We start from the raw sequence: 14,063 nt of genomic DNA on the forward strand, positions 1-14,063 counted from the left end.
AGCGGGGCCGCGCTCTTTGGTTCCGGGGCGGCCGCGGCTCGGTTTGGGGTGACCGGGGGCGGGCGGGACCCCCCGCAGATAAAGGCTTGGATGTTGCTTAGCGATACCACCGCCCGTTCCCTTGGCCAGGGGCGGTTTTAATGGGTTTTCCTAATAAGCAGCTCAGCAGCGGCAGCGCCAGCCAAAAATGCAGCGGGTCCCCTGCGAGTGCTTCGAGCTGGACCCGCTCACTCAGCCCATGGCGGTTCTCGAGGTCATTATCGACGTGCTCTAATTACTGCAGTGAAGAGATGAATGGAAAAGCCCCTTGATAAATCCAGCAGTCTGTGTGTACATCGAATATACGCAATTAATTTTCTTCAGAGGCTCATGCACATACCAAATCAAAAGGTAATGGGCTTCTTTAATTCCCTGTGTAGATGGAAGAGTGTCATGCTTTCAGCCAGCAAAAGCACTGGACCCTTCTAATTAATCCATCATATGCTGGGGTATCTTGGTGCCTAATTAAGCAGCCCCAGGCCTGCCTGCTGCACCCAGCTTGAGAGAGTTATTTTGTATTTTTACTTGTCCACACAACTAAAGCAAAGGGAGTTAAAAGTCCATCTTGCCTTCCTCTGGGAAGCTTTGCTGTGCTGCAGGTGGCTCCCTGGGCTTTGTCTCTGTTTCTGCTTTCTAAGGTTCACAGGATCTTTGAAAGGGAAATTTCTGCTCAGAAGAGCTTGTGGAAGCCTTTGGACATCCCTGTGGGATCAGCTCTCCGTTTCTCCAGATAGATTTTTCCAAGCCTGGGTTGGGCAAACCTCCAGTGATGGCAGCTCCATACCATTCCCAGCAGCCTGTTGTGAATCACCCGGATCTCATTTCTGAGCAGACCCTTCCCTGTCACTCAGCAACAAAAAGCTGTTCCTCTGGAAGAGGACAGGAGGCCACTAAGAACAGCAGAGAAGTGGTTTATTGTACCATTCCCTCCCATTTCCAGCAGGACCTGGGATGCTGCTGTTGGCACAGAGGCCAAGGAGTTTTGGGTGTTTTCCCTGTACACCCAAAAGTCTCTGTAGTGCATCATTTGTTGGGGCTCTGTCTTACAAAGAGTCCTTCAGCCCTGCTGAGCTGAGATCCAGCTCTTCCAGCTCTCCAAGCTCTCCTAGCCCTGGCAGGACTGGCTTTGCATCCCTCTCCAAGGTGAGAGCCACTTCTCACAGGACTCGTGCCTCCAGCAGAGCCTGTTAGTGCAGTGTGAGGGGTCAGGGGGCAGCGTGGCCTGGAGGGACCAGGCTGTGCCACGCACTACCCCAGTGCACAGACATCCACAGTGCCGGGCACGGCGTCCTGCGGGGCTGCCGTGAACCCGTCCCCGAATCCCTGCGCTGCCACCAGCCGGGGGCGGCTGTTGCACATGGGGCAGCGCCTGTTGCGCACCGAGGAGCTTCTCATCCACACGATGAGGTTCCAGCGCTGCCCGGAGCCGATGGGCAGCGCCCCGTGGATCTGCCCCCCGCGGTGCAGCAGCCCCTGCGTGCCCACGTGTTCCACCTCCACGTACTGCGGCACCGGCGAGGGCTCCTGCAACAACGGGAAGTGTCACTGGCAGAACAAACACTCACACGGCTGACACTTGTCACGTCTTCCCCCCCACGGCACCCAGGGAGCAACAGGGAGAGGACAAACTACATCACTTCAGTTGCAGCAGATTGGTACAACTGTTTTCCAGTGAGACACTCCCAGTGCCAAGTCCAGCTTCAATCAAAACAACCTGTTCCACCTGTGTAGGGGAGCTTTTACCCCTCTCTTGCCCTAGAAGCAGATTTAGGTGTAAGTCTCATCTGAAATAAATGTCTCTCTCAACACCTCCTGCTTGCTATTTCAGCTGTGGAAAGATGGGCTGGTTTGTTCCACTCCAATCCCTGCTACAAGCTGCCTCTGCCTCTCTCTGAAACATGAATATTGGAATATTGCAGCAGAATAGGCTCCTGTATAACCAAGGTACATAAAAAGGAAGGAAAGGACAGAACAGAGCTGACTGTCCAAAGTGAGTAACTGTTTTTTAGAACACAGTTTATGCCTTGGTACTGGGAGTGGGGGTGTGAGGAGATAGAGGGGAATGGAATGGGGGTCCAGAGTAGGAGTGTTCTCAGTACCTGGTTGAAATCCCCAAAGTACAAGTTGCCTTCTGTGAAGTCTTTTCCCAGTGAAACATTTAAGGTGACTTCTGCATTGTCATAGTGAGAGCTCAGATCCAGGTCTTCATGCAGGGAGTACTTGACCACGAAGGCCCTGTGGCTGTCCAGGCAGGCACCACCCAGGTCAGGGTACAGCAGGGCCGTGATGGGCCGCAGGAACCGCTCCCGCAGCGGCGTCACCAAACCCTCATCCATCCCCAGCTCACTCAGCAGCACCTGCAGCAAAGAGGGGAGCTGGGAACAGCTGAGCAACATCTGCTGCTCATCAGAGCTGCTGCAGAGCTGTTCTCCTAGTCCAGCCCTGCTGCTGGCTCACAGGAAGAACTTTAGAGCAAAGGCTCCAGCTACAGGAAAAAGGAGGGGGATCAAGGTGGAAAGGGATGGGGAAAAGACAGAGTAACATTGAAAGGTGAGTGTTCTTTAAAAACTGACTCCTTGATTTAAATGGCACCTTGTTTAAATACAAGGTGCTCTTTGCTCTGAGACACCAACTCCCATCCCCTTTCCTTGCATTCCCATGTCCTTTGGTCTGTGTAGCACAACCCTTTCACTCCAAGGGGGTCCTGGAATTCCAACTGCACTGTATGAAATGACAGACACTTTGGAAGGCAAGGGAGAAGTGAGGAGGTGAAGAGAGTGAACACTCCCCCTAAAGAAGCACAGGAGATGAGTCCTACCCCATAATTATTCATAGTGTTGGGCCTGCCCTTGGGCATATCCGACTGCTCAAAGTTCTCCAGCTCTTCCACAAAGGTCTGGCAGAACTCCTGTGTGAACACTGGGAGTCGATAGATCCTCTTATCTGTCAGGAGAAGGGACACACCATTTATTGGGAAAAATCACAGAGTGTTCCTGGCTGCCTGTGCAGCCCCACTGTGCTGGTGTCAGTGAGAGCACAGGACCCACAGGCCTCACTTTGTGCTCAGGCTGCTCAAAGGGCTGGAACCATTCCCTGGAATCAGCTCTGGGATGGATTTGCTGTTTTTCATGTTGGTCTCTCACTTCCAGGCTTACCCATCCAGTCAGGAGGTCTGGCACTGATTTAAATGCCAGATGTAGTGCCAAGGAAATGTTTTGAGTCTGGAGGGAGGGTGATGAATCAAGGACTCATCACAGGCAGGCTGGAAGGATGCTCAAGGTCATTTAGGACGTGTGGGATTCACTCATCTGGTGCCAACCTCCTGGGAATAGCAGGTCTGAGCTGCCTCTCAGGGTAGAGCCCTAAAGGTCTGAGGGGCTCAGAACTGATACAGAAGCTGAGATTAAGAGAGCAGGAGAAGGCTGGGTCTGGAAATCGTGCCTTGGACAAATCCAGGAGCTCTGCACAGACACATTTGTGTCTCTATATTTGTCTTGAGAAAAGGAGGCAACTTTTTCTCTTCCCTTCTACGTTTGTCAGCGTTTCTGGTAGGGAAAGAGCTTCACAGCTGCCTCCAGGGAAGCTTAAAACACAGATATTTTTAAAAGACTGAAATCTAGACTGAAATTATTTCAGCCCAGACTTAACCCAGAGAGACTGTCTGAAATGGCAAAACACTTGGGGAGGGAAAACCAAGCTCCCCAGGCTGAGAGTGTTCTTTCAGCAGGCTCCCTGGTGAGGTGGTGGTACAACCAAAACTCCAGCCCTGCTGCAGCTGGAGCCTCTGGTGAGACATCAGCAGGCTGGGATGGAAAGGCAGAAAACAGTGTCTGCTCCAGGGCAGAACTGCTGCACAGCACTGCTCCTCCAGAGACCCTCGGCAGGCAGAGAATAACATCCTGTTTGTCTCAGCCTGTGTCAAATCTGAGCTATTAAAGACAGGCCTAGGGACCAGCTGTCACCAGGGAAGCTGCAGTGCCACACAGGGAGAGCTGTGTGACTGAGGTGTTGTTTCTTTTACCTGAGAAGGACTCAAGGTAGCCCAGGAGGCCCTGGAGATGAGCTCCCGACGATGAACAGTATCCCACAATTTCCAGGAAATCTGGGGCCAGGAAGGACTCCTGGTGTCAAGGGAGGGATAGAAAAAACACACAGAAACACAGTTAGCCTGCACAGCCTTTTACAGCCCCAGACAGGAATGGACTTCCAGGGAGCCACAGGGAAATGTGCAGGCTCCAGGGAGTAGGGCTGGTAGTCACACTGGGGTTACTTCTGTGGCAGGAACTGCAGAAATTACTGTGTTTTTCTTGGTGGTTTAGGTAAGTTGCTGCTTGCTCTGGTTTGGGGGTTTCTAAGTATACCTGGCCAGATTTATTACAGGCATGACAGGAAAGAGCCTTACTCACAATATGTATTCCTAACAAGTAAGTGCAATGTCATTCCTAGTGGATTTTAGCCTCTTGTGGAATCAGCACAACAGGGAGACTGGGCTCTGCTTTGAGCACTTCCCCGCACTGATGGTAACAAACAACAGCAGAACTGATTACTAGAGGATCACTGGAAATCTGTGTGACCTTGTGTTTTGCTGCTGATCTCTGGGAATTACCCAGCTGGGAAGTCCTGGGTCTGGCAAACATAGGAAATTCCAAGCAGAGTAGCCCATAAAGGCTGTTCTCTTTGGCTTTTCATTAGACCTGACTGAGCCTGTTTGCTGCAATGATGCTTCATATTTAAATAACTAATGGTATTCCAAGTCCAGTACCAGGTGCTGGAGCAGCTTCCATATGGAATGACCCTTTCCTCGCTGTAAACAGGTGGAATCTTGCCTGGAGAACAGGCTGTGCTGTCAAAGTTTTAAATTCAGTTTTAGTATGCTCCACACGGGTTTTAATTCAGTCTGGCTTCAGACTGCATGATCCTAAGCAGAAGAGGGAGAAATAAACTGAAAAAATAAACTCTCAGGTAATTCCTTGGGTGCAAAAGATATTCCAGACACACTGAGTACCTGCAGAGTGTACACCTCTGGGTGTTTTGGTTTGTAGCACCTGGAGATGATGGCTCTGCGCTCCACTGACTGATGGATTAACTCTTTTCTTCTCTGCACTTCTGCCTCAATCTGCAATTAAACAACAGGGTATAGTTGTTAGAAAATCAAAAAGCAAACCAAAAACAATTTCAGGAATTTGCTCATTGTTTTAAACCAGTTATTTTTGTTTAAGGCACCTCTGGGAAGCAGCATCAATGCTTTGTTCATCTGTTGTCAAGACAAGTCCAATAAATATCTGAAAAGCCAAATGCCTGAGAGACATTGGAGAGACTTTCTCTTTACAGATGGCTTAAAAAATGACTGAAGTCTTTCTGAGGAAGTGTCAAGTGGAACTGTGAGGCTTCAGCCCTTTTAGGCATCCTGACACCTCCTGAATCGCCAGCAGGTGCTTTTAAGAGTCTTGGCTTGTGTTCTGACAATATAAGCATTGTCCAAAAGAAAGACACTTGCTGGGAGGGAGACAAGTCTTGTCATGAAGGGATTATTGCTAAGTGTGGTGGAGACAGGCTAATCTGTCCTTGCAGAGCAAACAGCTGTTTTAGCAGCTGATTCAGGCAGCTCTTCCTGCTTAATTCCCCCTCACGAGATTAATTTATAACATTCCTCACTAAAGAAGGAAGGAGGGTGTGACCAGCTCCCCTCCTGACCCCTGTTTAGTATCACTGACACATTCTATGGAGTGAGCAGCCCATTCTCTAGTCACATATTCATTCCCTTTCCCTCATTATCAGGCCCTGAAGGTCTTGGGAACCAAGCAGACAAACCAGATTCCTTCTCCTCCCTCCCAGCATCAAGGCTGATCACTCCCTTCCCTGCTGGCCTTGAAGGGCCCAATCCCCTGGTCAGCAGGAGCTGTTGGTGACCTTGGCACAGAACAGGGGACTGTAACAGCCCCAGCCCTGCCTATAAAACCAAGCAGTTACAAGTCCTGAGTGGGAAACTTGGACTGGAACAGCTGTTGGACAGTGAGAGCCGTGACCTCCCACAGCCAGGGGCACCTCCATCACTTCTGAGGGCTGAGTGAGTAAATCCTATTGTTTTATATGAATTCTGAGTCTGCACTATGTTTATATTGATACAGAAAACCTTGTATTAAGATCTGAGCAGATCTGAAGTCCTGGTGATTAGGAAGTTATTAGGATCTAGGTGATTATAAACTGCAACTGAAGTTAAGATCTAGAAACCCTGAGAGAGGATGTGTTATAAATTCTGCTTGTGCTGCATTGATTCTGCCTGCAGAAATCCTGGGCTGTCCTACTCATAAATTCTGTGCTATATGAATCATAATATCCTGTTAATAAAGCTGTAATTATAAGTATGATTTACTGCCATCATCATTCTGCCAAGAAGCCCTAAAGGAACCTGCCTGTCCTCAGGGTGAAATCAGAGCTGGTTGTGTGACAGGTCTGTTCCTGGCCCAGGAAGAGGCAGAGATTCCTCAATAAGGGGAGTGTGACCCTCATCTGAGCTCTGCAGGACCCCTGGGTGATCCCATCTCAGGGCAGCCTTTACCATAAAAATGATTGGCAAAAGAAGGGACAAGGAAAGACAAACTGGAAAGGGGCTGGGAGCCAGCTGGCTAAATCCAGCACAGAGGCCACTGGGACAAAGTGTTGGGTGACAATGTTTAATTCCAGGGTGTTGGCTGTATAAACAACTCCTGACAGCCTCTAGCCCTGGATCAGGGAGCCTGGGGACAACTCCTCCCTCCGGCCTCTGCCCAGCACCAGGTTAACCCAGACAAGGTGGCAGGCAGGTGTTCTGTCAGGGCTTGTGGCTTCAGCAAGTCCCAAACTCCCTTTGGGGTTGGTGGAGATGCTACAGGTGAGGGGACCCCTGAGAGTGTCCCTGAGGTGGGGGTGTCCCATCTGCTCCCCACAGGACCTCGAGTGTTCCATCCAACACTGGGGTCCAGCACAGGAAGGGCATGGAGCTGTTGGGGCGAGTCCAGAGGAGGCACAAGATGATCAGAGGATGGAGCAGCTCAGTTGGGTGGGAAGGCTGGGAGAGTTGGGATTGTTCAGCCTGGAGAAGAGAAGCTTTGGGGTGACCTCATTGTGGCCTTCCAGTGACTGATGGGAACTTAAAACAAAAATAGGACCAAGACTATTTACAAGAGAATGTAGTGACAGGACAAGGGGGAATGGATTCAAGTTAAAAGAGCATCAGACTTTAGGAAGAAAGTCCACCCTGTGAGGGTGATGAGACCCTGGCACAGAGAACCTGTGGCTGCCCCATCCCTGGGAGTGTCCAAGGCCAGGCTGGACGGGGCTTGGAGCAACCAGGGCTGGCGGAAGGTGTCCCTGCCCATGGCAGGGGGTGGAACTCGATGATCCCTTCCAACCCAAACCATCCTTTGCCCCAATCCCCCTCCTGGCAGGTGTGAGGGGGGTCCCGGCGCTCACCTCCCTCACTACAGCCTGGAACTGCTCCTCGCTCCGGCAGCCGCGCTCCTGCAGCGCCTGCAACACAGGGGACGGTCACGGCCACCGGGGCAGAGCCACCAACCCACCCCCGGTACGGCCCGAGCCACCGGGGCAGGGCCGCCCGCGCAGCCCGGCCGTGGCCCCGCAGTACCCGGCCGTGGTCCCGGCGGAGCTGCCGCTGGTCCCGGTAGCGCACGTGGAGGCCGCAGCGCCGCACGAAGATGTTGTCGGTGAAGAAGCAGGCGCAGGCCAGGAACGGCGGCGCCGCGGACATGTTTCCCGCCGGCCTGGGCAGGCTCCGCTTCCTCCCGCGCCAGGGCGCGTCGGCAAATTCCCAGCCGCAGCCAAAAACGGGCAGAGGCCAAACTCGCCCGATTTTACCCCAATTTTGCGATTTCTTTCGGTTGTTTTTCTTGCGCTGCCCGTGACGTCACGGCGGGCGGGGCTGTGCCGCCGCCGCACGGCCCTCCCCGCCGGGCCGGGCCCGCTCGGGCTGTTCGCGGACGGTCCCTCGGAGCACCCGGCCCGGCCCGGCTCGGGGGCGCGCACGGGGGCGCGCACGGCGGGGTCAGCGCGGCCCCGGCCCCCGGCCCCGGCCCCCAGCCCGGCCATGGACGCGGCGCTGCCCGAGGCCGAGCGGGAGGTGGTGGTGGCGGCCGAGCCCTGCGGCCACGGCAGCAAGTTCGAGGATATCTACCGGCTGCTGGCCGAGGGCTGCTTCCCGCCCAGCTTCTGCTCCATCAAGAGGAAGAACCTCAAGCGCTACGCCCAGAAGTTCGTCGTGGACGGTGCGGTCCCGCGGCGGGGGCGGCTCGGCCGTGGGGATGGGGATGGGGCCGGGGGTGCTGCGGGAGGATGTGCCGGGCCCGCGGCTGGGCAGGGGATGCGGCTCCTGGGCAGCCCTGGGAGGCAGCATCGCTGCCACCATCGCTGCCTCTCCCCTGCCAGCCCTGTGCTCGGCACCGCTCTTGGGGGGATTGTGTCACCCCAGGGCTCCGCGGCTGCCCCGCGGGGACCGCAGTGCGTTCACTGTCGCAGAGCGTTTCGCGCGGTCCTGGGTAAAGCAGAAAAGCTCCCTGGGTTTATTTAAGGTGATTCCGGTTCAGCAGCTTCTCCAGGGGCGCTGCAGGAGCTCCCGGGCAGCAGCTCCCCGGGTTGTGTCTCTCCCTTGTTTCCCGCTGTGGAAAATGAGGTTTTTCCTGGGGCTGGGCAGCTGGAGTGGCTTTGTGAGGGGGGTGTTGGACACAAACCTCCCGTGCCCGCAGGCGGCTGCCTCTACTACGTGGGCCCCAAGAAGGAGGAGAAGCGGGAGGTGATCGTGGATCCCGAGCGGAGACGGCAGGTCTTCCTAGAAAGCCATTTCACCGAAATCGGGAACCACCTGGGCCAGAAAAAGACGGTGCACCGGATCCAGAGCCGGTACTACTGGCTGGGGATTGTGAAGGATGTCGTGGACTGGGTGAGTTGAGAGCACTGACCGTGGCGGTGACACCGGCGCTGGCAGCAGTCCCGAGTAAGCAGAGCCTGGTGCAGGGGTGATGTCATCTCTAGTGCCTGTTGCTTTGAAGCTCTGCAGGTGAATCTTGGAACGCCTCGAGGCAGCTGGATAGTTTGGATGTCTTTTCCTGAGCGTCAGGAAGCGTGTGCAGGTCTCCCTCCTCCTCCTGCAGGGCAGTTTTGGTCAGTGTGGGAATGTTGGGTTCTTTCAGACAAGTTGCTGAGTCCAGCTCTGGATTGCGCCCAAAGCTGCTCAACTCCCTAAACGTGTGTAAGGGGAGGATCTCAGTGTTTCCACTGTCTCTCCTCAGCTGCTTGCCCTCCCCTGCTCTGTTGCTGGAAGTTCTCTGCAGCAGTGTGGTTTGGAGAAGTGTGGGTGCATTGCATGGTCTGAGCTCCTCCGGCATTCTTGGGCTGATGGTTTATCTAGCCAGCACTAGGAGGTTAAAATACAATAAATATTCTCCTGGAAACAGGGTGAGAAATAGCTTAGCTGTAGGCCACATTGAGAAAATTGGTTGTTGTGTCAGAGAAAGCTGCCAGGTGAGTTTTGGGAGAGGTGAGATGTGTCAGCCTGTTGTGTTTTGTCCCTGTGCTTCACTGTTTTTATTGGGTAGAAGGAAGCTGCTCAGCCCTGTTCTTTGTCTCACCCCTTCATAACCTGTGCAGGCTGAGCCTGACAGAATCCATCAACATATTCCCAAACCCTCCAATCTGCCTTTTCCCTCTCCAGATCAAAATGTGTGAGACGTGCCAGAACGCCGAGCACAACAAGAATGTGTCGCGGAAAGCACGGCCCGTCAGGGTGGAATCCCCCTGGGAGGTGCTGGGATTAGACATCCACGGTGAGTGTGTGTGGCTGACAGGCTCTCCAGGGCTCCAGGAGCGTGGCAGACCTGCTGCCACACGCACCCAGTGAGAGCTGCCTGTGGGGAGGTGCCAAGGAGGCCACACAGCCTCGCACGGTGTAACCTGATCCGTGTGCTTGGCTCGGCTCCCTCCCCACCCACAATGGGAGCTGGGGGAGTGTATTACTTCCCACAGCTGAAGCTCTGATGGATGTATTTTTGCTGACAAAGGTCACCCAAATGTTCTGGTCAAGTGACATTGCAGAAAGGAGTTGTGGTCATTTTTGCAGCAGTGGTTCTGCTGGGCTGGGTTTTTGGCTTTGTCCATTTGGGGGATATTATGGCATCACATGGATTTTTTTGGTGGTTGTTCACGCAGGCCCTTTTCCCGAGACAAGCCAGAGCAACACACACGTCCTCCTTTTGACTGACTACTTCACTAAGTGGGTGGAGGCTGCTCCTCTGCAGAAGAAAGATCCTTTATCTGTGGCTAAAGCCCTGGCTACCATCTTTTACAGGTTGGCTGGTCTGTTGTTGGTTGCATTGCACCTTGACAGTGAGATGGGGAGTGTTGAGATGTGTGTTGAAAAAATACCCCATGTCCTCAAGATGTTTCCTCAGGAGAGCAGGAACTCTCCCCTCTACAGCAGAGACCAAGCAATGCCTCTCAGTTGCTCTTTATAAAGTCCTTGGGAAGAACCTCTTCTCTTGTTACAGGGAAGGGAGAAAGAGGCATAAGTGGCTCTCCAAGCAGCCTTGAGGCCAAGAGAGCTCTGCCCCAGTTTTCTGCAGGAGCTTTAAAGCCATTCCCTCATCCCTCCCGGAAAGTGTTCATTTTGCACTCACACAGCTCATGGCACAACGTGACGTTGTCCTTGTGGAAGACTCGTGGGGCCAGTGGAGATTTGCATTCAGAGCAGGAAAGTTCCCTTGTTTTCTCCTACTGCTATATCATTCAAAAGCAAACAGGCTTGGCCGGTTTGGAAAAGATGGAGCCAGCAGACCTCTCTCTGTTGGTGGGGGATGAGGTCACACCAGTCCCATTAGCACCAGCCCCACGGGAGGGTCTCTGTCCCTTTTGCATCCATGAAGAGCAAATTCCTCTGGCTCTGCCTCAGCTGATGGAATAAACCAGTTGTGTCTCTTCTTCAGGTTTGGCGCGTCCAAGAACATTTACACCTGTCAGAGCTGGGACTTCTGTGAGGAGGTAGGTCAGGTGCTGGGTGGTTGAGGGAGAAGCCACGTGACCTTCAGCAGGTGTTTTGGGCAGCAGGTCCTGAAGGCAGAGTTGCAGTGTGCCATGTAGTGGGAGTGAGGAGCTGATGCTGCCTTGTCCCTGCCCCAGCCCTGTTGGAAGTGGGAGGTGATTGGCCAGTATTGTCACCCTGGCAAGGATTTAAGGTTGTGGTTCTGTGGTGCAAGTCCTCCAGCCTCTCTGCTCAAGAGGAAAGGTCCTGTGAGACCATGTGCATGAAATTCCTGCCCTACCCTGGGATTAACCCAGCTTCTCAGTGCTATGGAAAGCTTCAGGCATAGAAATAGTCATTGCAAAATGTTTTCTCAGGCTCTAACTGTTCTGGAGAGCTGTTTGTGCTGCGCAGCATCCCCTGGCATAGGGAGGGGGACAGTGCCAGGCCCATGCCCATGCTGTGGGGGCTGCTGACGTGCCATGTTCTCTGGCGGGCCTGGCCCCACCCTTGCAGGTCAGCCGGCACCTGTGCGAGCGCTGGAACATCTCACAGGTCCTCACCCCTGCAGACCCTGCTGACAGCCTGGATGACCCCAGTGCCGAGGTGCTCAGGTCCTCCATCTGCAGCGTGGTGAACGAGAAGCCCAGCGAGTGGGATGCCCACCTGGACCCCGTGCTCTTCCATTTCCGCACCTCAATCAACTCTGCAACCAAGTACAGCCCCTTCTTTCTCATGTTCAACAGATATGTGTGCCTGTCCTCTGAGGTAACTGTTGGGCCAGGGGAGTCTGGCAGGAGATTTGCCACTGGTTCCGGAGTAACACCTGAATCTGTTCCTTGCAGGTGGATTTTGTCAAGGACTCTAAAGAGCAGGGGGCTGGCTCTGGCAAAGCCAACAGCCTCCCACCCTTCACAGCCACCGTGCAGGAGCAGCAGAACGTGGTGAAAGAAATTGTAAGTCTTCTGGTGCCTTGAAATCATTTTGCAGCTGAGCCCAGGCCTGGTTTGAGAGGAGAGGTGGCAGGTGGCACCTTGATGTGGTCCAAGGGCAGCAGGAGCAAAGCTGGACCCTCTGAGGAGCCACCACAGGGATGCTGGTGTTGGTGTTGCTCAGAGGAGGGTGATGAAAGATGACGGACTGGCTTACCCCATCAGGCTGGTGAGAGCTGTGTCCCAGCTCTCTGCCTTGTTATCTGCACCTCAAATCGGCTCAGAGTGTCCCTCCTCAGGCAAGGGACAAGAAGCCTTCAGGGACATGCTATTTAATTACAAAGATTAAAAGAAACCCTGCCCAAAATGGGAGGATGTCAGGGCTACCATGAGGACTAGTGGCCCAGTGGGCAGGTAGGAACAAGGGAACAAGGTCAGCATTCACTTCCTGTGCTGGGTGACCTTGGGCAGCTCATTTAGTGTCTCTGTTTCTTGGTTTCCTAACTTGAACAACCTCAGTATTTCCTGTGAAGGGCTTAGTGAACTGTGTGCCAAAAAAAAATCAGACAGGGCTCAAATACTTTGTTTGCTCCGTCAGTTCTTGCACTCAGGCAGGATTATGTGGTTCTCTCTGATCTCACCTGGACAGGTAAATATTCTTGCCAGGGAATAACAGTCTTGGGACCTAAACATGTGGGATCTATTCCCAGCTGATCCCCTTGGCTGCTTGGCTCCCTTGTGAAATGGAGATGCACATCCTGGCATGGGGCAGGAAGAGCTCTGTCCTGTCTGTGGGGGCACTTCTGGTATGGGGTCAGTGACTGAGCTGCAGGCAGGATGGAGTGGGGCTGTAACTAACACGAGGTGATAAAGCTTCCCGTGGCTCTGTGGCTCTTCTGCCCTCTACTGATGGAGAACTATTGGCTCCCTGAGCACATCGGTGGAATTGCAGCTGTTCAATAACGTAAGGTCTCCTGCTGGTTTGGGGTTGGTGAGAGCAAGGCTGGAAAGCCCTTCCTTAGACTCTCCCTTGCTGCCGGGTGTATCCAACTCGGGCAAAGGCTCAGCTTGCCCAGCTGAGCTGTGCACTGACACTCAGTCACTCTGAGCTTCCCTCCAGTGAGGAGAGACTGTGGGAGCTGGGCCTGTTTAGTCTGGAGAAGGCAGGACTGAGGGGATCTCATCAATCCACACAAGTATCTCCAAGGGTTGTCAAGAGGATGGTGCCAGACTTTTTCAGTGGTGCTCAAGGATGTGGAGCAGTGGCCATAAACTAAACCACAAGAAGCTCCACCTCAAAATGAGGAAGAACTTCTTTCCATGGAGGGTGGCAGAGCACTGGAACTGCCCAGGGAGATCATGGAGTCTCCCTCTCTGGAGACATCTCAAGCCCGTCTGGACACATTCCTGTGTCACCTGCTTCAGGTGACCCTTCCTTGGCAGGGGATGGACTGGGTGATCTCCAGAGGTCCCTTTCAGCCCTAATGACTCAGTGATTCTGTTCTTCACTGAGCTGTGAGAGACAGTTGAGCTGATTTTGGGTGACACCTCAAAGCCCAACCCACACAATCCTCTTTCCAGGTGATCGCCAACATGACCACGGCCTACAACCAGGAGCGGAAGAGCATGAAGAGGAAAAGTCGGGGCCTGCCCTCTCTTGCCTTCAAAGTGGAGGACAACATGTTTGGGGGCAGCGCTGCCAGCTCCCTGAAGAAGCTGAAGAAGGGCCAGTTTGTATCGTTCCAGATCGAGACGGTCCTGCCCCCTGAGCAGAGCATGTCCAGTGGGAAGAAAACCAGTTAGTCCCGGGGGCTCCTCGGGGGTCCTGCGGCGCCGGGGACAGCGCGGACTGTCCCCAGGTTTGTGGCCCAGCTTCCTGGGAGTGCAGGGTGCAGATGTGCCTGCTCTGTCCTGGGAGAAAGGAAGGGGAAGGTTCAGACAAGGGTGTCTATCCAGTCCCTTCCCAAGGTCTGCCCTCGGGCCATCCCTCCGGCCGAGGTGGCACCATCCTCGTTTAGGTTTGTCAGGGAGAGACTCGGTCCTGCCAAAGGGCTCCACCTTGATTGTGGCTTGGAAGTCGCCCTTTA

At 53.9% G+C, this 14,063-nt stretch overlaps 1 protein-coding gene across 1 annotated transcript; it reads right to left on the reverse strand.

The window, feature by feature from the left end:
* Positions 1–962: 962 nt before the first annotated feature.
* Positions 963–8,286, reverse strand: OGFOD2 (2-oxoglutarate and iron dependent oxygenase domain containing 2). The gene is made up of 7 exons (XM_071571886.1): positions 7,664–8,286; positions 7,492–7,548; positions 5,045–5,155; positions 4,061–4,160; positions 2,858–2,982; positions 2,139–2,396; positions 963–1,563 (listed from the first exon to the last, which is right to left on the reverse strand). Exons 1-7 carry the CDS (start codon positions 7,784–7,786, stop codon positions 1,288–1,290), a joined length of 1,050 nt encoding a protein of 349 aa, XP_071427987.1. The 5' UTR covers positions 7,787–8,286; the 3' UTR covers positions 963–1,287.
* Positions 8,287–14,063: the final 5,777 nt, after the last annotated feature.

The sequence above is a fragment of the Pithys albifrons genome, chromosome 17 (genome assembly GCF_047495875.1).
Source record: "Pithys albifrons albifrons isolate INPA30051 chromosome 17, PitAlb_v1, whole genome shotgun sequence".
NCBI classification, from domain to species: domain Eukaryota; kingdom Metazoa; phylum Chordata; class Aves; order Passeriformes; family Thamnophilidae; genus Pithys; species Pithys albifrons.

Excerpts from the sequence above, each read along its gene's own strand:
- OGFOD2 (XM_071571886.1), bottom strand. The coding sequence starts at position 7,786 with ATGTCCGCGGCGCCGCCGTTCCTGGCCTGCGCCTGCTTCTTCACCGAC. Across the intron at positions 7,549-7,663 it reads TCCGCCGGGACCACGGCCGG|GCGCTGCAGGAGCGCGGCTG; the intron begins GTACTGCGGGGC and ends CCTGTGTTGCAG. Across the intron at positions 5,156-7,491 it reads TCCAGGCTGTAGTGAGGGAG|ATTGAGGCAGAAGTGCAGAG; the intron begins GTGAGCGCCGGG and ends GTTTAATTGCAG.